Source organism: Rhinolophus sinicus, chromosome 12 (genome assembly GCF_057876585.1).
Source record: "Rhinolophus sinicus isolate RSI-liver-muscle chromosome 12, RSI-T2T, whole genome shotgun sequence".
In the NCBI taxonomy this organism is placed as follows: Eukaryota; Metazoa; Chordata; class Mammalia; order Chiroptera; family Rhinolophidae; genus Rhinolophus; species Rhinolophus sinicus.
The window spans coordinates 46,170,877-46,194,085 of NC_142512.1; the positions used below are offsets into that span (position 1 = coordinate 46,170,877).

At 35.3% G+C, this 23,209-nt stretch overlaps 1 protein-coding gene across 8 annotated transcripts in view; it reads left to right on the top strand.

The window, feature by feature from the left end:
* HELZ (helicase with zinc finger) overlaps nucleotides 1-23,209 on the top strand; it is a 134,253-nt gene that overhangs the window by 98,725 nt on the left and 12,319 nt on the right. For all 8 annotated transcript variants that reach the window (XM_019733020.3, XM_019733019.3, XM_019733024.3 and 5 more), the window contains 7 exons: nucleotides 1,436-1,487; nucleotides 2,239-2,429; nucleotides 4,168-4,375; nucleotides 9,536-9,615; nucleotides 13,601-14,171; nucleotides 14,569-14,788; nucleotides 15,617-16,133. In XM_019733020.3, coding sequence (XP_019588579.1) covers nucleotides 1,436-1,487; nucleotides 2,239-2,429; nucleotides 4,168-4,375; nucleotides 9,536-9,615; nucleotides 13,601-14,171; nucleotides 14,569-14,788; nucleotides 15,617-16,133 — 1,839 coding nt within the window. The remainder of the gene's footprint in view (nucleotides 1-1,435; nucleotides 1,488-2,238; nucleotides 2,430-4,167; nucleotides 4,376-9,535; nucleotides 9,616-13,600; nucleotides 14,172-14,568; nucleotides 14,789-15,616; nucleotides 16,134-23,209) is intronic.

Below are 23,209 nucleotides of genomic sequence, written 5' to 3' on the forward strand. Positions count from 1 at the left end.
GTCTTATCTTCGGACTCTGTCATTGGCTCACCTTTCTTCTGTCAGTGTATGTGCCCCTGGCTGCTCGTGCTCTCATCTCTAATTGCTTATGCTTCTGGTCTTCCCACCTGCTTCTCCCAGCCATTTTCTCATTTCGACTTTTTCTCCTTTTCTCTGCCTTCTTTTCCTATCACTTCTCTGTTCCTCAGAAGTTTGTTTTTTACGGCTAGTGCCAATCACTGTGAACATTCTCTTCTGGTTAATAGACCAACTATGATTCTCTTTTGTCTATTTTTTTTCTGACTTTTTAAGAGTTAGAGCTTAGCCCTTGCCTGCCTGTCACTAACCAAATGGCCTTCAAAGTTTAGTGCTGATCTGAACATTTAATGTCGCTGACAGGGAAATAACTGAAACATCACTATACTTTTGCTCTAGTCACAAATTAATTTTTCTTCCTGCTATAGACATTATCTTCCCCCTTAGTTTTCAGATATAATATACAAATAATAAATTTGTGCGTGTGTAAAGGGTAAATTGTATAACGTGCTACTTGTGTTGTAGAATGGCTTTGTGTGTTATATTTAGTCAATGGAAAGAGAAAGACATTTTTTAAAGTCCGAAAATTCAGAACCATTGTCTCTTTCAAATACTGTCTCTGCCCAAAAGTCATCACTTTTTAGTGGTAGACTAGTATATACCATTATATGAATCTGCCATTGTTTATTTAAAAAATCCTCCATTGATGGACATTGAGGTTGTCAACAATTTATCACATGTATAAACAATGCTGAGATGAACATCTGTGCCCAAATCCAGTCTTCCATTTGGATACATTCCTGAAAGTGCAGTCACTGGGTTAAAGTGTATGTACTTTTTTGATGCTTTTAATATGTATTGCCAAATTGCTTTTTAGAAATTTGTACATTCTCTTAAGCAAATTATGACAGTGTGTCTTTTTCTGCCCTTTCAGTAAATTTTACCCTTTAAGATGCCATGAATCATATTCAAAATATCATAAATCCCAAACCATATTTACATTCATGTTATTGTTTTAAAGGTTCTCATCCTCAAGAATTGAAGACTGACACTTTTCTCTTGAAAAACAACTTTTACCTTTTGTCATTTAATTCACAGAAAATTTATAGAGAAGCTGCAAGGAGTAGAACTTAGGTTTCAGTCATATTGATTACATACATGTATATTTTTATAAAAAATATTTTAAAAAGAATTTTAGATGTCCTTAATTTGAAGCTGAGAACACTTGAGTTCTAGCACCATGACTTAATATTTAAAAAGAAAGTTGGTTCAAAGCAGTCTAATGGTTATTAACTAAAAACTCACAGTCTTTAAATTTTAATTGTTGCTGTATACATTTGATTTGCATAGGGTTAGGAAAAGTGGTTATTGTTTTCTAATATTAAGTGTGTTTATTATACATTTGTTTTTTTCTATAAAGGGGAAAAGCCTTCATCATACCCAGAATGATCATTTCCAGAATGATGGAATTGGTAAGTGGAAAAATTAGCCTTTTGAAAACTTGCTTTTATGATGTAAGAGATTTACCCCAAATTTCATCATTAGAAAGAGGAGGGTGGGGAGAGGGACGCGTACCCACACACACGGACACTTTGGAGCTCACTCAACTCTCCCATTCATGTCATTTCTGAAAAGGGGTTATTTTGTAGGTACCAGGTACATATCCAGGAACTTTGAGTAAAAACATTTAAGCCTTCTATGCAACATAAACTTTTTGGAACATACTTATATTCTACAAATACTGAGTCATACAAATTTCAAGATAAAAGTTTATTTTAGTTATTTAAAATGTTGCAGAATTATGCTTTAAAAATAATAATTATTTATCCTTCATATTATAGTATAGGTGGCTTTGTTGCAATTGCAAAACTTTATTCTGAAGAATTGTATTTATTTTCCTAGTTTTGGAAGAATGTTTACTGAGAGTGTATGTGTTTGTGTGGTTTTCTCTCTCGAAAGACACATCTCTAGTCTCTGAATTTAAAATTACACTAGTTTCTAAAAGGAATACTTTGCGTACCTTAAGCTAATTTTAGGGAACATTTTTAAATGGTTATGATTTTTTTTAATATGCTTTACTCTTCCACCCTGATAATTCTTTGTTTATAAGATATCTTCTGGCAAACCTGGGAAATGTAGTTTGCTATTGGATGATTTAAATTATTTTTGTCTAGGTGAATATGTACAGCTATTGAGTGCATCCTTTCTCTATTTATTTTTCAGTTCAGCCCAATCCTTCCGTACTTATTGGCAATCCTATTAGAGCATATACTCCTCCACCCCCTCTTGGACCTCACCCAAATTTGGGGAAATCTCCAAGCCCTGTTCAGAGAATAGATCCTCACACTGGGACAAGTATTCTTTATGTACCTGCTGTCTATGGAGGGAATGTAGTTATGTCGGTGCCTTTACCTGTAAGTGGACATTTGAGATACTTTCTATTGAATAACATAAAATAGGCTTCATTCACTAAATTAGTGCCTATCCCAAATAGTGTTCTACCAACTTCTTTTTTTTTTTTAAACTTTTCAATGCTTGTAAGCTTCTTGTAAAGCGGTTCTTTTCTTTAACCTTCAAATTTTGCAATGACCAAAGAAATGTGAATTGTTGCTTAGAATTTGTTACTAGATTGTCAGTGGTTATGAAGAAATCCGTAAATTAGATATTTTGCTTGAGAAGCCTTTGTATTCTTTTACAATATTTTTCCTGAAGAAATTTGGGCTAAAAGTTAACAGAAGTAGTAAGTTGGTCTCTTGTTTTGTAAACAACATGTTTGTCTTTTATTGTTTGCTTTTTATTCTTGTATAATTCACTAACCCTTCCTAAGAAATACAGTTCTTTGGAGGAGGCAAAGAGGCTTGGATTAGTCTAATAACTCCCTTGTGTCTAAATTTATCTGAGAAATTCCACGCCTTATGAAATCAGACTGGTACTTAAAAACATCATTAAATCCTTTCTAAGACTCTAATTTTTCGAGGGCTTCCGTCTTGTGTAAAACCCATTTTTGTTTCCTTTAAGATATTTGAATATTTTGGTAACTTTGTTAATTGCTGATATGCTAATATTTCCAAATTGAAGAATTTTAGCCTAGAAAGCCTTTTTTTCATTTAAGTCAAGTACTGTAATTCTAGGCAGAGGTGATCATTGCCGAGGATCTTTGGCACCCCTGCCCACACCTCAAAAATGGACAAATGCCAAGCTGCAAACATTTCTCAGCCATATTGGTCACGGTAGTTCACAATCAGGCAGCCAATGAGAGTAACAGTCAGTAAGAAATATGTAGTTCATGCCCACTCCCCATAGACTTTCAATTTTAGCTGAGTTATTTCTTCCCAGACAGCCTGGCAACGTTATACATCATCTGCTTTAAATAGTAAGTCCCTTAGGATTTGTATTTCATTTTACTAGGTCAAAGAGGCTTTTATTATATAAGATTTCTAAGAGTCGGCGTTTAGCAGTTATGTTAAAATAATAGGGGCAGTAGCTCAGATGTCATTATATATATTCCTTTTATGTTAATATACAGGACCATATATTTAGACACACCTAAAGAAATTTTCTCTTTCTGTGATTTAAGGGAAGAATTGAATTAATCAAAAGCATTAATTAAACTAATGACATGTTTGAATTTTGCCTATCATAATTGAACGTTAAATGATTTGTAATAAAAGTTGGAATACCTATTTTTTGAATTGAGGCTCCTTAGACTAAATTCTTTCTTAAATTCCCCCCCCCGCCCCCATTCTCTTAGTCAGTCTAAACTATATAACTATGCACTTACGATTTTAAAAGACAATTTTCATGGTAATCTGTTACATGTATACGTTCATATTGAGGGGAAATGATTCAAAACTATAAAATGATTTAATGCCTCAAGAAATAATTACTAATTTTAAGCCCTCAGTTTCTTCCTAACCTGAAAAATGGTCAATTTTCCCTTACACACTAAAGATGTAGGGAGCCATGTTTTGGCCAGTTAAGATGTAGTAATAATTCTACCAATTACTACTATTAGCATTGACTTTGTAGTTACTCATTTTGATAAAATTAACATCTCCCTGTGTGTTTGCTATTTCCTAATCAACAGCACTATGGCAGTTTGCCTTCCAAAAGGTACTTAATGAAATTATTTTGTTTCTTGTAATAACCTAGGTACCATGGACAGGATACCAGGGTAGGTTTGCCGTTGATCCTCGAATCATTACACACCAAGCAGCGATGGCCTACAACATGAACCTCTTACAGACACACGGACGGGGGTCTCCTATACCGTATGGCCTCGGGCATCATCCACCTGTCAGCATAGGGCAACCACAAAACCAGCATCAGGAGAAGGATCAACATGAGCAAAATCGAAATGGTGAGTTGGTTTGCTGTTCTCATGTTCCTAAGTGGATGATATGCCAAGTTGTACAACATATAAAGTTCCTTTAACTGTATGATTATTAACTTTAGAGATTATAGACCTCTTTGAGAAAAAAATCTGACATAAAAACTATGGATCCTCTCTCCAGAAGATACAAACATGTACATAGATACAAAATGTGCATGTAACCTACTACTTATGATTGGTATTACCAATTTCCTGAAAAAATATTCAATTTTAATATTTAACATTTAAAAAAATTGTAGTCATTTATAATTGAGACAGAAAACCCTCTTTCGTTAAACATTTTTGTTGACCCAAAGTATTTGTGGTATACTAAACATTAATGCTACTGTGGCAATAGATTTAAAGTAGTTGTGTCTTAGGTAAATGTCATAGTCTCTTATCTACTAGAATTACAAATAAGGAAAAATTACCCACTATATTTTTTTAAAGTCAGGTTTATTGAGATATAATTTCCATACAGTAAAATTCACCCTTTTAAAATGTACACTTTGATGTCTTTTGACAAATACACAGAGTTGTTAATCACCACCAAAATCAGGACACAGGGTATTTACATTACTTGAAAAAGTTCCCTCATATCCCTTTGCAGTTTGTCTCCTCCAACCCCTAGTCAGGCAACCACTAATCTGGCTTTTGTCCCTGTACTTTTGTCTTTATCCCAGTATGTCATATAAATGGAATGATGGAGTATATAGATTTTTATGTTAGGCTTTGTTCACTTAGCTTAATGCTTTTGAGATTCATTCATGTTATCTGTGTCAGTTGTTTGTTCCTTTTTAGTATTGATTAGTATTCCATTATATGGATGCACCACAATGTTTTTATCTGTCCATCAATTGATGGACACCTTAGTTATCTCCAATTTGGGCTTCTAAGCTGCTATGAACATATGTGTGAACATACATTTTCATTTCTCTTGGGTAAATACCCAGGAGTGAGATTGCTGAACACATTGTACATAGTTAACTTTATAAGAAACTGCCATACTATTTTCCAAAGTGGCCAAAGCATTTTAAATTTCTACTAGTAATGTATGCGATTTCCAGTTGCTCCACATTCTCATGGTATTGTCAATATTTTTAATTTCACCCCTGCTAGCGGGTATCTGATACCGTGTTTTCCCGAAAATAAGACCTAGCTGGACAATCAGCTCTAATACATCTTTTGGAGTAAAAATTAATATGAGACCCAGTGTTATGTTAGTTACGTTATGTTAGTTGTGTCATGTCATGTCATGTCATGTCATGTCATGTCATGTCATGTCACGTCATGTCATACCCGGTCTTATATAAGACCGGGTCTCATATAATGTAACATAATATAAGACACAGTCTTATATTAATTTTTGCTCCAAAAGACGCATCAGAGCTGATCGTCTGGCTAGGTCTTATTTTTGGGGAAACACAGTAGTATCTGATTGTGGTATTAATTTGCATGTTCCCAATGACAAATGACATTGAGTATCTTTTCATTGGGCTTATTTGCTATCTATGTATCTTTGATGAAGCATCTATTTTTATCTTTTGCCTGCTTTTTATTGGTTTGTCTTACTACATCATAAGAATTCTTTATATATTCTGTATACAAATCTTTAATTAAATATGTGTTTTAAAAATATTTTTTCCCGGGATATGGCTTGCCTTTTCATTTTCTTAACAGTGTCTTTCAAAGAGTAGAAGCTTCTATTTTTGATAAAGTCTAGTTTATCTATTTTTTTATTCTATGGGTCATGTTTCGGAGTTGTGTCTAAAAATTTTTTTGCCTAACCCATGATCACAAAGATCATCTATTTTTTCCTGGAAGTTTCATAGGTTTAGTTTTTACATTATGTCCATTTTGAATTAATTTTTGTGTGTGATGTGAGCTAAGAATTGATGGATTTTTTGTTGTTTTGTTTTTGCATACATATGTTCAGTTGTTTTGGCACCATTTGTTGAAAACACTGTCCTTCCTTTATTAAAATAACTTGGTGCCTGTATTGAAAATCAGTTGAGCACATATTTGAAGTCTGTTCTGTTCTGTTGATACATATGTTTATGTTTTTGCCAACTATGATTACTATAGTTTTATGAAAGTCTTGAAATCAGGTAGTATTAAATCTTCCAACTTTGTTCTTCTTTTTCAAAATTGTCTATGCCAGGTCCTGAGCATTTCCACATACATTTTGGAATCAACTTGTGAGTTTCTACAAAAAAGTCTACTGGGATTTTGATTGGGATTGTGTTGAATCTATAGGTCAATTTAAGGAGAATTGACATCTTAACAATATTGAGTCTTCTGATTTATGAACAAGGCATCTCTCTCTCTCTGTCTCTCTGTCTCTGTCTCTCTCAAGTTCTTTAATTTCTTTCAGCTTTTTAAAAAGTTGCAGTATACAACTCTTGTACATATTTTTTTAAGGGGAAAACTTAGATTAATATAGGTATTTAGTATTATAATTTTCCTCCTCAGTAGTGCATTCCACAAATTCCAACATTGTATTATTTTCATTTCATTCAGTTCAGTACACTTTCTAATTTCTCTTGAAATTAGATTCTTGGAATATGTAGAAAGGTGAGTTTTAGTTTTCAATTATTGGGGGTTTTCTAAGAATTTTTCTGTTACTGATTTCTACTTTAATTCCATTGTAGTAAGAAATCATATTTTGTGTGACTTAAATCCTTTTGAATTTACTGAGATTTTTTTTATGGTCTTATGTCCCAGGATATGGTCTATCTTTGTAAATTTTCCATATGTATTTGAGGAGAATGGAGTGCTCTGTAAAAGTTAATTAGGTCAAATCAGTTGATAGGATTGTTCAAGTATACTATATCCTTGCTGATATTCTGTCTACTTAAAAATACATATATATTGAGAGAGGAATATTGAAATCTGCAAATACAATTGGTATTTGCCTATTTTCCTTTAAGTTGTGCTTGATGAATTTTGAAATTCTCTTATTAGGTACTTAAACATTTAAGTACCACAATAGTGTGCTGTTGATTAATTAACTCATTTATCATTATGGAATGACCTTCTTTATCCCTGGTAATAATATTGCTCTGAGATCTATTTTTTCTTAACATTAGTAAAGCCATTTAGCTTTTGTTTTGACTAGTGTTAGCACAGTATATCTTTTTTGATCTTTTCCTTTTAATCTATTTGTGTCTTTATATTTAAAATGTGTTTCTTTTAGATAGACTATGGTTGGCTCTTGATTTTGTTTTAATCCAATATGACAATCTCTTTTAATTGAGTTGTTTAGACCATTTATATTTAATGTGATTATTGATATAGTTAGGCTTGATTTTATCATCTTGCTATATCTGTTTTTAATTTGTCTAATCTGATTTTGTTCCCCTTTTTATTCTGCTTTCTTTTGGATTAGTTGAGTATTTTTTATTATTCCATTTTTATCTCCGTTTTGGCTTATTAGCTATAACTTTGTTATTTCAGTATTTTGCTTTAGGGTTTATAGTACATATCTTTAACTTATCACAGTTTACTTTCCCATTTATACTTACCACTTCATATACAGTTAAAGAACCTTACAGTATTTCAATTTTTTGTTTCCTGGCCTTTATGATATTATTATAATGCATTTTACTTTTACATATGTTACAAGTTCCAAAACTTATTGTTATTTTTGTTTAAACATCAAGCATTGTTTTAAGTTTTAAATAATATGGAAAATAATTGTTTGTATTATCCATGTAGGTAGCATTTCTGGTAGTCTTTATTTCTTTATGTTCATATTTACATCTGATATAATTTTTCTTCTCCTTGAAGGACTTCTATTAAATTCCTTGTAGTGCAGGTCTGCTGGTGATGAATTCTTTCAGCATTTATATTTCTGTAAATCTTTAAATTTTACCTTATTTTTTGAAAGATATTTTTGCAGGGTATGAAATTCTTTGTTGACAATTTTTATCTTTCAGTACTTTAATGATGTTGCTCTGTTTTCTTGCTTGCATTGTCTTCAGTGAGAACTCTGATATCACCCTTATCTTTGTTTTTCTGTATGAAACGTGTCACTTATTTCCCTGACTGCTTTTAAGAGTTTCTTTTATACTGGTTTTAGTAATTTGATTAAAATATTCTTTGGTGTAGTTTTATTCATGCTTTTTGTGTTTGGGGTTTGTTGAGCTTCTTGGATCTGCGGTTTACAGTTTTCATCAAGTTTGGAAATTTTTGACCTTTTATTTCTTCAGATATTTTTTTCTGTCTTTTCCTCCCTTCAAGAATTTCAACTACCCATATATTAGTCTACTTAAAGTTTCTCCACTGTTCATAGGTGCTCTTTTTATTTTTTAAAAAATTCCTTTTTATTTTTGTATTTCATTCTGCATAGTTTTTATTGTTCTGCCTTCAAGTTCATTCAGGTTTTCTTCTGCATTGTCTCATCTGATGCTAATTTCATCCGGTGCGTTTTTTATCTCAGGCATGTAGTTTTCATTTCTTGAAGTTTAGTAGTAAGGTTATTGTGGCACAATGATTCATTTCACACTTTCAATGGCATTCCTAAAGGAGTGTTTTTTGAACAAGAACCCAAATTAAGGATTCTTTCAAGGAATTTAAATTATCCAGCAGTTAATTCTTATATATTAATAGTTTTTCACGTGTATGAAATAGCATTGTTTAAGTCTATTATAATTGTGATATTTTTAACCTCAATTTTGCTTCCACACTATTTATGTATAACTGCATTTCTTTCACCGTATCTTTATTCAGTTAAGATTCTTTTAGTACATTATTTGGAATCTGCTTAATTATTTTTATAAATGACCAAAATTTTGAGCCTTTATAAATAGGCAAGAATACCAAGTTCTTTTCCATGTCTAGTTTAAGAAAAGGAGGCTGTAAATTCCTGGAGATTGGGAAATTATTTTTGGAGATATTTGATGTTTTAAGATTATCCCTTTATTAAGCTTTTGCCTTGTCAGTGAGGTCTGCTTTGTTTATAAATTTTCTTTCTTGCAGAGAAACTGCCACTGAAAATTTAAGAACAAAACTCAAGCAGTAATATAAATTGATAATAATGGGCAAAAAATGTTTAAAATATTCTACTTCTTTGTCTAATATTGGGTACTCATTGGAAATTAACATCCACTGGAGATAATTTATAAGAATTTTTAAATATTTTCTTAGGTAAAAGTGATACAAATAATCCTGGACCTGAAATTAATAAGATTCGAACACCAGAGAAAAAGCCTACAGAATCAAAACAGGTATGCTGCTTACATTTAGTGACTGCATTATTCTAATGGATTTAGTCTGATTTATCATCTTGAAATATTGATGTTTTAAAGAAAAGTATTTGCCTTTTTATGTTTATTGTTTCACAACATTCTGTGGGTCATGTTGCTGACTCTCCTACCTTTTCTTTGGCTACATTATTCATTTATCAATATATTTTTCTCAAATTGTTGCTATTCAATGATAGACTTGAATTTAGAGACTTTCCATGATAAAGTAGTAAATGAAGACACAGCTATAAATGTGTCATTGACAATTATCTCAGAATGGGAAGAGCTATTATAGCGAAGAAGAAGAGTTAACTTCCTCAGAGGAAGGAAGAGTTAACTTCCTCAGAGGAAGGAAGAGTTAACTTCCTCATGTCCTTTACCTATTACCTCATCACACCCACTGTGTAAATCCTTAACTCTTTATCCTTTCATTCATCTACTTGCTCTGTTTCTCTGCTTGTGAACAAGTTAGGGAAAATCGAATTATTGGTTGAATTAGTACCTCTGGAAAATCATGTTTTCTAATCTCAGGGAACCTGAGATGCTCTCCCACATTTCTTTTACATGTTCTTATCTCCTGTTGCCTTATTTTCTCAGCAGCTCTTTTCCTACTCGATTGTCTTACACCTTATATTATCTTTATGATCTGGAGATCACCTTGCCTTAGACTTCCATCATCAGGTGTTCACCCTGTTAACTTAAAACCTTAGACTTACCACTTTTCTATATCCTGAACATCCTTCCTTTCTTGTCACCAGTCTCAAAGGAGGAGTTCCCATTAAAACTAATCTCTCCCTTTCTGGTCACCTCAGAGACCTTGTCCCTTCTTCTCATTTATCTTTAGATTCTTTCTAGCTACTGGTTCTGCTTCTTCAGTCTATATGTAAATTGATTGATAGACCGTTGTTTTAAAAGACACTTTCTCTGACCATCATATCTTCTACCTGTTTTCTTCTTCCCACCTCATCTTTTATTTGTCCGTTACCAGTATTGGGTCTCAAAATAACTAGTATTGGGCCTCAAAATTTCAGTGAAACTATTGTGCTCCGAGTGACCCAATGTTATAAACACACTTCAGTTGTAGTCTTATTTGACTTATCTTTGGTATTTGGTACTGTTTTCTATTTCTTTCATCTTGGACCGGCTTGTTTCTTTCGGTTTCTGTGACACACATTTTCACAACTCTCTCTAACATGACCTTCTATCTCTTTTCCTGTGCACCTTCTTCCCATCTATTCTTAGTCCTTAAGTTGGGGTTTCCCAGAGTTCTGTCACTGTCTCACACCTCTCTTTGCATACAATGTTTTCTTACTATAAACTAGTCCGTTTCCATGATTTTAAGTATGTGGTCCATGATAATGACTTGCAAATCTGTGCTTCCTCAGGCTTCCTTTAAGGAGCTGCTCTCTATATTCAGTAACTTGTGTCCCACAAGCAGCTCTGACTCACAGTTTCAACAACCAGAAGGACTCAGTGCCCACTGGAGGAGCTGCAGTGCGAATGAGGCAGCCAGGGAACTTCCTGACAGTAAGAAGGGAGCTGCAGTGCACGTAGAAGTCTTGTGTGTTTGGGAAAGGGTGCAGGGAGAGAACAAACGGCCCTTTAGGATGGGGTTGCAGCAGTTGTAGTCAAAGGCAGCTTAGGACAAAACCAAGCCTAAGATTCTTAGGTGCTATCAGAGCAACTGAAGCCAGGAGAGCTGAGTGTCTCTCCTGTCCTTGTTTTAAGATTTCCATGTGATCCTTCCCTGTCAGGAGACTAGGCAACCTGATAGACAAGTTTCATTTTCTTACCCACCCTGATGCTTTGTCCTGGGGCCTAGGGCGTAAGAAACTTCCTAGCTCTCCTTGAGTCAGTAACTCAGTATTATGAGCAAAGTGATAGAGGATAATCTAGTTCTGATAACAGTAGACTCAGACTCCTTCAGACCTTACATCCCTGTATCCTACTTAGCCCATTGTAATATCATAAAGTATCATGTCTTGATCTAAATTTCTGTGGCACTGGCCTAGCTTCCTGTCCATGTCAAAGTCAGAAGTGAAGGAGGCAATTAAAATAACAGCTTATCCACAAGCAACCTTGACATCTAATCACGGTCTCCCTCATGAAGTCAGAGCATGCATATCAACAGTGTTTTTGGAAAAAGTATATTCCAGCTGAATGTAGCTTCAGTCATTAAAAAGATAAAGATTTATGGGGCAAAATATTTGTTTCTAAAGAACTTTAATCAGGTTCTGAGACATTTGAAGAGTTGGCATTGCAACTGCTTAGGAAGGCTGGGACAGAGTTGTCATTCTTCTCATTTCATTTTCTAAACAATTTATATACACCTAGTAATCTTAAGGACCGTATTGGCCAAACTTATTGGCAATCCATTTGAGTTAATGATTAGAGGTAAGAATGCACTTGAGGCATGATTGGCACATTACAACCCCCGCTTTAATTCAGGAACGTGCTACTTGTTCTGTGTTCCTGGGAGTGGTCCATTCCACGTCTAACGAGAGCCTTTGCTGAGGCAGGTACTCTGCCACCTTCAGTGACTGTTTCAGTGTTAAAACTTGTAAGGCGGTTGATACACCAAAGCAGCTCATTGAGTGTTTTGACAGAGATGGAAAATAAAATTTTCTTTTTTCCATTTTATATTTCATTTTTCACATTGTCACTGCTTACGATCCAGTCTGCATTTCAGAAGGATGACAGCATCCCTAGCTTACAAACCTTTGGTAACTTGCCACAGTTTAAGGATTAAAAAAATGTTTATGCTCAGTATAGAATCATTCAATGTCTTGTATAATTGGGCTCTTGCAGTTTCATCTGATGTCAAGAAGGGAAAAACTAATATATAAACAAATGAAGTTACAGCTATGTACACTCAAAAATTTCATGCTCCTCAAATGTGCCATACTTTTTCTCTCTTCTCCACCTTTGTATATAAGCTGTTTTACCTAGAATGTCCTTCCCTCCCTGAAAAATTCCAGGTCTTTGTGCAAGATTCTACTCAAACGCCATAGCTTTTGTGAAGCCACTTGAAATTTTCCCAGGCACTAGGATCTCATATCATTTCCTCTTACAGCACCTCTAATTTTAATTTGTTTACATGGTTTCCTCTACTAGAGTCTAAGCCAGGGTTTAGCAGACTTTTTCTGCAAAAGGCCAGATAGTAAATCTTCAGACTTTGTATGTCATATGCTTACTGTTGCAGCTACTCAGCTCTGCCATTGCCATGAGAAAACAGCCACAGACAATATGTGAATGAATGAGTATGGCTATGTTCCAATAAAACTTTGCTTATAAAAATCTGTTGAGACAGAAGTGGCCTGGGTCCATAGTTTGCCAACCCCTGCTCTAGGCTCTTGAGGATACGGACTCGGTCTTACTGCTTTTTAATCTCCAGCACCAGGCACAGTGCCCTTGGTAAACCCTCAGTAAATGTTTGTTGAAGGAATAAATGTCAAAATCTAATGGCAAAAGTTGACAACCAAACTGGTTATACAAAGGTGATACATACATTATTTGTTCATGTCAAGTTAGTATTTAAATTGAGATAAGTTATTTTTATTAATATAGATATGTTTGAGGAAAGAGATATATAAAAAAATAAGAAGGAAAGAATACATTTTAATGATTTTGTATTAGAAAGAAAGAAATGATTATCTTTCCAAAGAAGAAAGTGTGAAATTAAAAATAATGTTTTTAAAGGAATTAAAGTGCATATGCTAATAAAATGGCAGTATTTGTTCTTATGACTGAGACTTAATATGCTGTTTATCTGTTTTGCCTTTCCTAATTGAAAAAATATTTATTCCCTCTTTCGATTGTCAGAAAGTGATTAATTGGGCACCCAGCACTCCTGCTATTACTGATAAGAATGTATCATATCCTTAACATGCGCTAGGGGTGGGAAAAGATGGAGAGCCACAGGACTCAGACCTTCTATAGTTAAAAAAGACTTCTTATTTTTTTCTAGATTGATTTGGAATCAAATCCACAGAGCAGAAGTCCTGAATCACGTCCTGGTGTTGTTTATCCCAATACCAAATTTCATCGCAAAGATAATCTCAACCCAAGACACATAAATCTTCCTCCTCCTGCTCCCCATGCTCAGTATGCAATCCCTAGTCGTCATTTTCATCCCCTTCCACAGCTACCAAGACCACCATTTCCAATTCCGCAGCAGCACGCCTTGTTAAATCAGCAGCAGAATAATTTGCCTGAACAACCCAATCAAATGCCCCCCCAACCAAATCAGGTAGTGCAGCAGCAGAATCCGTTGAATCAGCTGACTCAGCAGCCACCTCCTCGACTTTCTCCTGCCTATCAGGGAGGACCCAGCAGTGCTTTTTTTAATAATGCAGTTTCTCATCGACCACAGTCCCCTCCTGCAGAGGCTGTGATTCCTGAGCAGCAGCCACCTCCCATGCTGCAAGAAGGCCACAGTCCCCTGCGAGCCATTGCACAGCCTGGCCCCATTCTTCCTTCACATCTGAATAACTTCACTGACGAGAACCCTCCAGGATTGCCTATAGGGGAGACTTTAGGTAAGTTCTTCGGTCATTGCTGAATGTGACAAATTCAGATATTATTTACTTAAAATGACATGTAGTATGCAATATTAATGTGGGTCAGGATTGATTCATTCTTTAATGCCAGCAGAAGTCAGTCACTTAGTGGAATAGCTAGGATCTAGTTCCAAATGCTGTGTAATATTAAGCACCCCGTTGATGCCAGGTTACCTCATTATGTAGGTGAGGAAGAGTCGTCATCATCATTACCAGAACTCTGGTCACTGGCAGATTTAGAAAACATTTGCTTTCTCCCAAACCTAAATAGTAGCCATTTCTTTGTGGAGAAAACCTGGTTGTAAACACTTGTGAAAAAACTGACTGGAAATCCCAAATGCATGAAAACGTGAACTTTTCACAAACGTTTTTGCAGATCGTATGCATGGGAGTGTAGCTTTGGAGACATTAAGGCAGCAGCAAGTGCGGTTACAGCAGTGGAACGAACATCATGCCTATCTCAGCCAGGGCAGCATTCCATACCCACACCATCACCATCCTCATCCTCACCTCCAGCATCTTCCTCAGCCGCCAGTGAGAGCAGACTGGAAGCTTCCCAGCAGTGCCGAGGATGAAGCAGAAACAGCAGACTCGAGGTATTTCAGCAGACTAAACTTAGCCTCTGAAACATGACCCGCCCCCTTTTTTCTTTCTCGAATGCTGTCCTTTTAGCCTCAGGTTGGAATATTGTCCCAAAGAAATTAATTGGATGCATGCCTTCTGGGCACGTACTACACAGTTCTATGGATTGACCCTAAAATACAGAGAATTGATTTCGAAGCTAGCTTTGTGCAAATTCAGGCCTGGGCAGTCGGCTGTGGACTGAAATTAACATGGCCCTTGGCTCTATGGTCTCTTCTAAAAGAGAAACATATCATCCTGCTCAGTAGTGGGTTTTTTTTTTGTTTTGTTTTCATACTCTGCAGTAATACTTATAAAGAATGAATAAGGACAGAAGTAAATTAGTGCTTAAAAATTATAAATTTATTATTAATTTTTTCCTAATGGCACAGATTTTTACCTTCTTTTAACTACAGATATTTATGAGTGTTCAGTCTTGACTGTAAACTTGCTTTGATGGCTAGTGTCATGTGAATGCATTGAAGCGTTTCCTGATCCCTTCTGAATAAGGTCTGCCATTATGGTGACTTTATCACTGCCGGTTATCAGAGACACATAGAGACAAGGACAGTCGTTTTTAATACAAAGGGAAAAGAAAGAAATCAGGTACCTGGGCATAGTCAGTGTCTTCAACTCAGCATCTGTTGAGTGTCAGTCCTTACATTTGAGATTAATTAATGTTGGTTCAAATGATATATATTATGACTTTGTAGAAATTGCACTTGTAGTTGACTACGCTCTCCTTAACGTGATGGAGCCTTTCTTTTGTTTTCTCCTCCTCCTGTTTTGTCGTCTTTTTGTAGGTTTCAAGACTTACTCAGAGAACTGTCTAATCGTGATCAAAGTGAAACACGGGAACTAGCTGAAATGCCACCACCTCAATCAAGACTTTTGCAATATAGACAAATTCAGACTAGGAGCCCACCAGCAGTCCCATCTCCCCCATCCAGTACAGACCACAGTAGCCACTTTTCTAACTTTAATGACAACAGTAGAGACGTTGAAGTAGCCAACAACCCAGCATTTCCACAGCGCCTGCCACCCCAGATATTCAGCTCGCCTTTCTCGTTGCCATCGGAACACCTTGCCCCTCCTCCCCTGAAATACCTGGCACCTGATGGAGCGTGGACTTTTGCTAACTTACAACAGAATCACCTAATGGGGCCGGGTTTTCCCTATGGCCTACCTCCATTGCCTCACAGGCCACCGCAGAACCCTTTTGTACAAATACAGAATCACCAACATGCTATTGGTCAAGAGCCATTTCACCCATTGTCATCTCGAACAGTATCTTCTTCTTCGCTCCCTAGCTTAGAAGAGGTAAATGCCTTTCTTTTCCTTTTTTTTCTTTTGGGATTAGTTAACTGTGAAAAATTGCAATATTTATTGATTTGATAATAGTGAACAGATCTTACTTAATTTCATAGTCTGTTAGAGATAATGTTGGAACTATTGTAATTTGCCTCCTCTTATTGTGGTATTACAGACTTTGTAGAATGGTCATTATTGTTGAAACATGAAGCCCCTTCGTGTTTTTTATTGCTGTTGTGGAACATTTAACATCTGACTGACTTGAGGAGGCCCTAGCTTAGACCTGTCTAATCTGGGGAAACGGTTATTAGCGAGTCATCTTTTTGCTTAGGTTTCATTTGTTAATTAGAGCTTTCCGTAGGGGCTGGCTTTCTCAGCCAGTGGTCAGTTCCAGGTGCTGTGCTCTTTCTCGAGTCACTACGCATCTTGGTGGTTTCTTAGACTGAGGCAGTTGATACAAAACGATACTCTGAATCCCAGAATTTGCATTGTTTAACATAGAATTGACTGCTAAACTAAGCATTTTAAGGTAAATTGAAATTTTATCTTAAACTACTTAGGTATTTCCAAAGAGCATCTTTATGGACCTTCACTGATACGAAAATCTTAGTAATTTCAGGTTGTAAAGCTTCCAAAATGGTACCATTTGGTGTAGACTATAAAAACTTGCTGTACTCTTTATTAACTCTAATAGATTTGTGTGTGTGTATACTTAATTTTTTAATATAAAAGATAATGTCGTCTGCAAATATAGTTTTTTTCTTTTCTTTCCAACCTGTGTGCCTTTTATTTCTTTTTCTTGCCTAAATGCCCTGGCCAGAACCTCTAGTATAATATTTAGGGTACATATTTGGCAAAATTAGAGAAAAACAAGTATATCTAGGGTGAGTTTTCCAAATTTCCTTCTGCTGTCGATTTCTAATTTCATTCCATTGTGGTTGGAGAACATATTTGTAAAATGTTAATCTTTTTAAATTTATTGAGACTTGTTTTGTGGTCCACATAGGGTCTGTCCTGGAGAATGTTTCAGGTGCACTGGAGAAGAATGTGTATTTTGCTCTTGTTGGGTAGAGTATTCTATAGATACGTGAGGTCTGTTTGGTTTATATTGTTGTTCACATTTTCAATTGCCTTTGGATGTTCTGATAGCTTTTTATATCCATTATTGATTTTGTTATCATTTGTGACTTTTCTGAACTAATTTTAAAAAATAATTTTAAATTAATTTTAAAATTCCAGACTAGTTTTTTGAAGTCTGTATTTGTCATGTGTGGCCTCTGAAGTCTTTGTTCTGTTAGCTTCATGATCAACTAATCATTGCACAGAGATTTCCTTCAATGTTTAGAACCAAAAACCACCCAAGTTTTGCAGTGGTATCTGTGTGTTTGGACACACCTTCCATGCTCATCCCGCCAGTTGACATCTCTGCTTTAGCCCCAAGTTCCTGCTTCCTCAGAGCCTCTGGATTAGCTGGAGGTGAGAGATTTGTGGGTCTTTCCTGAGCATGTGCACAGAACGTGTATGTTCTTCTAGATTCCTGGGAATGTCCGAGTTGTTCGAGGCCCTTCTTCCCTAAAGCATCTCATTCCCCAGCCTTTCCTCCACAGCTTTCGGTTAGTCTGTTGTTTCATCTAGCCGATCCATTAACTCAGGCAGCAGCAATTAAAATATTTGTCTATAGATGTTTTTGATATGGCCCCATTAGCTTGAGTTAGACGGAAATAAGGCAAGTACTTTTTTGGGGTCTTGCGTTTTGTTTGTTTGTTTGTTTTTTAAGTCACCAGACAGGTCAAAGCAAATAATTACAATTCTTTGAGAATGAGGCCTATTCTGCTCCCTCTGGTACTGGTGCCAGAAACGCAGCATCATATTTCAAGGCCATCACTGAATTGGAGAACAAGGGAATGGGACTAGGGTAAGCTAAAATACCACAAAGCTCACTGTTCTTACTGAAATTCTCTGGTTTTTCTTATCTAAGTGCTCTCCTGGTGATTCCCCGTTTCCCCGAAAATAAGACCTAGCCGGACAATCAGCTCTAACGTGTCTTTTGGAGCAAAAATTAATATAAGACCTGGTTTTATTTTACTATAATATGACCGGGTCTTATCTAACATAATATAAGACTGGATCTTAAATCAATTTTTGCTCCATAAGACGCGTTAGAGCAGATTGTCCGGCTAGGTCTTATTTTCAGGGAAACACGGTTGCAAGCTTTGGTTTCCCTCATTCCAGGAAAGCTGTTTGTGACAATTTTGCCAGTTTTTTCATTGCTCTTTTGGAGGGATGGACTTTGGAGTTCCTTACTCCACCATTTTTACTGATAACACTTGGGATGTTTTAACTTAACCTGCCAAGTTAATGTATAATATGTGTGGGAAACAATGTGCCAAAGTTTTTTATAAGGTCTTACCAAGTTTTGTATTTTATGAAAAATACTGAATAATGTACTTTAATCATTGCTCTATTTAAATGTTCCAAAGTTTTGGAAATAAGTTCTTTGTATCCTTGAGCTCTTAACATTTGATATTACTGTTTAGCTGTGAGTGTATGAGTAAGTACCCTCAATTATCAGTGAGTTCTTACAGTGGAATTATTTTTGCAGAATCATTTGGTCACCTTTATTTTGATGCATGAGATTCACAAATGATGACTAACTTGCAACACTGAAAAAATACTTTGCCAAGGCAAATATTATTTTTACCACATTGCAGGTCTTGACGTTTTCAGTGCATTAGGATGACTTTTGTGTGTTATGTTGTACAAAATGCTTTTGCATGAATCATCTCATAGAATGAATGGTTTATGTGCTTGCTGTTTATTTCCAGCCTTTTAAAATAGTTTCTTTAACATTAACAATGCAGAAAAATGTCTTATTTCCCGTCCTACTGTGAATTCTTTTATTGCTAGAAACCTTGTAATTAATATTACGTGGGATGAAAACATCTAGCTGTTAGCTTAACAGTTAACTTGAACAGAGATGGTTTTTCCTATTACGCTTTTTTTTTTTAAATATTTAGATTTTCTTTTGACAAATGAAGTACATACATGGTTAGCATGGAAAACATAAAAGTTAGAGAAATTATTTCTAATTTCACTATACAAAGATAGTTACTGTAACTTTTAGCTTTTCATAGCATTCATCATATATTAACCTGTGGGGGAGATTACTTGCTGGAGAACTTGAAACAATTTTTCCCCTAATTGTTGTGTTCAGTTGTATCACCCCATCAAACCTTTCTTTCCACTGTGTCGCCACTGTGTCGAGGCACCCTAAATGGAATCTTGATCCTATTCTGTAACATTTTTGGTACTTAACATTTTTAAGAGTATTCTCATTTAGGTGCTTCAGGCTTGACTCCATGGGTTTTCCTTACCAACCTCAAATGTAGCCGAAGTGCTGGCCCTCGGCTGCCTGGATGAGGCGGGGGCCCTGTAGGCTGGTGGTAGTGCCTGCACCCTCTCCCACTTCCAGTTCTTGACCGCTGTAAAGATGGGATACGGGCAAAGGTGCCATCCTTACCTAGGCCAGGTTATAGACCATTTCAGTTGTCTTCGTACTTTAACGTTATTTGTTCTCACTAAATAGAATAGTAGCTTTTTATCAAATACTAAATTCTTTATAATAGCACTGTATCATCCTTGCATTTCAACTAACTGCTGTGGAGGTGGGGAGAGAAATGCAAAGAGAAACAATAAAAGTTAATTCTTGACTTTTGAGCTTCTAGGGGTTCAGTTTCTAGTAATTTTGGCATGATTCAGGAGTTTTCAAGGTAATTTTTATCTGCATGTGATTTTTTCACTTTGTGTGATAACTTTATAATCTAACTTCTGAGTAAGATACAGTTTTTTAGTATATACTGAGATCTGTTTCTGGACTTTATTTATTTTTTCATCTATATGTTTCTGTACCAGAATTACACTGTTTTAACTTTTGAGGCTTTGTAGTATTCTAATTTGATACTGTAAAGTCTCCCTTATTACTATTTTTTCTTCCAGTTTCTGTATGTGTGTTGGGGGCAGAAGAGGGTTAGTCTATGGTCTTTTCACCAGAAGTTTAGAATACCTTTTTTGAACTCTACCCGCCCATACCCGCCCCCCTCGCAATCCCCCCCAAACAATAACCTTCTTTGGGTTTCTTTAAATGCATAGCTTAAATTGGGGGAAATTTTGTCTTTACAAATATTTTAAACCTCTCATTTAGGAATTAGTACAGTCTTCAATATTTTATTTTTTTCCCCTCCCTGCTTCCCCACCTCCCTTTTTTATTTTCTGAATATTTCTCTGTAAAATTCTGGAGTGTCTTCATTTCTGGTTAAATTTACTCTTAGGTTGATTTTTCCTTGTTTTGTTTATGAACGGGACCTTTTTATCCCATTATACTTTCCAGCCATTTTATCTTGAGGGACAGACAAATCCTCATTCTTCTTTAAGTGGGCATAATTTTACCACGTTAAAAATGTTCATTTAACATAGAACTGGCGATGCTGATACTGGTGCAGAGCAAAGCTTTTGCCATTTAAGATGTGCTTTGCCATGAAATAGTTTGATTAAAGGTGCTTCTGAGTAATGGAAAATTATTTTAAAACCATCACTGTGTAAAAGTCTCAGAATTCGTTTATGAAGCTGCAGGGTTTTGTGTTGCAGTGGTGGTATTGTTGTAATGGCCTTGTAATGAAAATGGAATGCTTATAAGTCACTCATTTTGATAAGCTTTCAGTAAATCAGCATTTACTTACGCCATCGTAGAGATGACACGTGTGCCTGGGTATATATTTGAAATATTTGTCTTTGAAATATTTCTTGTCTTGTGTGTTGATCTTTGAACTTTTGACCCATCTATTCATTTTTATTTTTTCCCTCAGACAATTGTAGTTTTGAAGTTAGTTGTTTGTTATGATTTCAATATTATTGTCTAATCACCCCCATCCCAATTCCCTTCTATGGGGCAAAGTATTGTACAAATGTAACTTGAAGATTATATTCTTGGCTGATTGATATATTCTGCCTATCCTGACTTTAGAAGTGGATGGTGTTACATAACCAGGTGGTAATGTTGCTATCTTCTCAGAAGTGTCTTCTCAGAGAGATCGCTAATGTATGGTATCTAATAAAACATCTAATGCGTATAACAGAGACAGTGATCAACAAATTAATAAATTAGACCTCTATTCATGCTTAAATTATCAAAGCTAATCATTTAAATGAGGTGTTCTATTTTAATTAACGTTTCTGGCACCATAGTTAATGAGACTTGGAATTTTCACCAGAGCTCTTCCTTAGTGATTAGCTTTAATAGTATAATTCTAAATAGAGCTCTAATTAATAAAGTTACTAACCTTTCCCCCAGTTATTTATTTATATATATACATGTGAAATAACTCGCTAACCTCATACAGTAGAGATATCCCTTATGAGACAGTGCTAGCAAATTATAAATTTTTACTTAAACTGACAACCGTCTTTAACGGTAGAAAGTTTATGCATAATTTAATCATTTAGTTTTTCCTTTTTAAATGACTTTTGAAATTTTAGCATTATATTTTGTTACAGATACTAGCAGTAGATTTAGAAAATAATGATCATATGTTTAGCTATATAACTATTTCACAGATTAACATGAAGAATATTTATAAGCACACAAATATATATGGAGTTGATACTTGACCCAGATGTAAAGATCTCTCACAGAGTAGAGTGAGCCTTAAAGTAATAAATAATGAAATTATTTAAGACCCGAGGACTCTAAAATTAGACTTAATGTCAGTCGTTGATACAGTTGCCATCCAAAAAAAGTAAAGAAACAGTCTGATTGGCAGGAGATGGATGTAGACAGAAAAGTCTCTTCATGAAAAAAACTGAGAGCTGGGCAAAAGTAACAGGAAACAAAACAATGGTCAAGAAATAAGAAAAGAAGGGAGGAAAAGTAGAGTTATATGTTTAAACAACCTAGGGGCCCACAAGACTGAAGTGTACATGGAAATATAAAGGGTATTCTCTGTCAGAAATATTCTTCTTTTGCAGGAAAGGATCTTCTAAAATTGTTTTGCGGTCCTTGTCTTTCAGTGTACTTCATAGAAATTCCCTCTGTAGAAAAAAAATCTGAAAATAGAAACTCATTGCCCATAATACATACTGTTGTAGTCAATTAGCATACTCTGTGGGTTTTTTAATTTAAATAACTTACGTAGACTTGTATATATCATAACACTTGAATTATTTTAACAAATACATCAACTTGATGATGATTGTTAAAGCTGGTGATAGATTATGTTTGGATATTTTAATAACAAAAAGTGAGATTATATTTTCTTTGACAAAGACTGATTTATTGAAGACTTGAAAATAAAACTTAGAACTTTGGACTAACTTGAGGCCTTGGAGAGCCTTTATTCTGACTCCTCCTTTTTAAAGGAAGCCGAGGCACTAAGTTAAACGACTTGCAGCTTAAGCAGTTGGTAATTAAAGTGGAGCTGACTTCCTGTTCTGTGTTGCTTCTGGAACGTCACTCTTTTCTGCAGAGCATTATGCCATGAGTAAGGTTCATTCCTGGAGAACAAGAAATGATTGCAATGTCATGAAATAGATGTGGGGGGAAAGCCAAATTATGTTCTTGGCACCAAAGAATTAAATCTTCAGTTGTATCAAGTTTTCCTTTCTTGGGGGTGGGGAGATCATGGTGGAGAAGAGAGGGAGATGGTTCATTGTAGAACTCTTGATTCTTAAGTTAACCAGTTGTATCTGCTAAATGTTTGACTTCCTAGATGATTAATTTAGAGACCTCAGATACCAGAAAATTAACATTAATGTAGTACTTCACTTCTAAACGTTCTTTAAAAATAAAACAAAATCCTCTGGCATTACCTTGTTTTTTAAAGCTGGGATATTTATTTAACTATGGTAATTATGATTCTTCAGAGAAATGTGAATAGTTATGAGTTGAAGGTAAACGTCTATGAACTATTTTATTTTCTCCCCAAACTGAAATTTTCTCATTGTAAAAGGTGTTGTGGTCTATAATTGATAACTTGACTGTTTCATATTCAAGAAGAGTAAACAAGAGCCAGATAGATTCAGAGTAGCTCAGA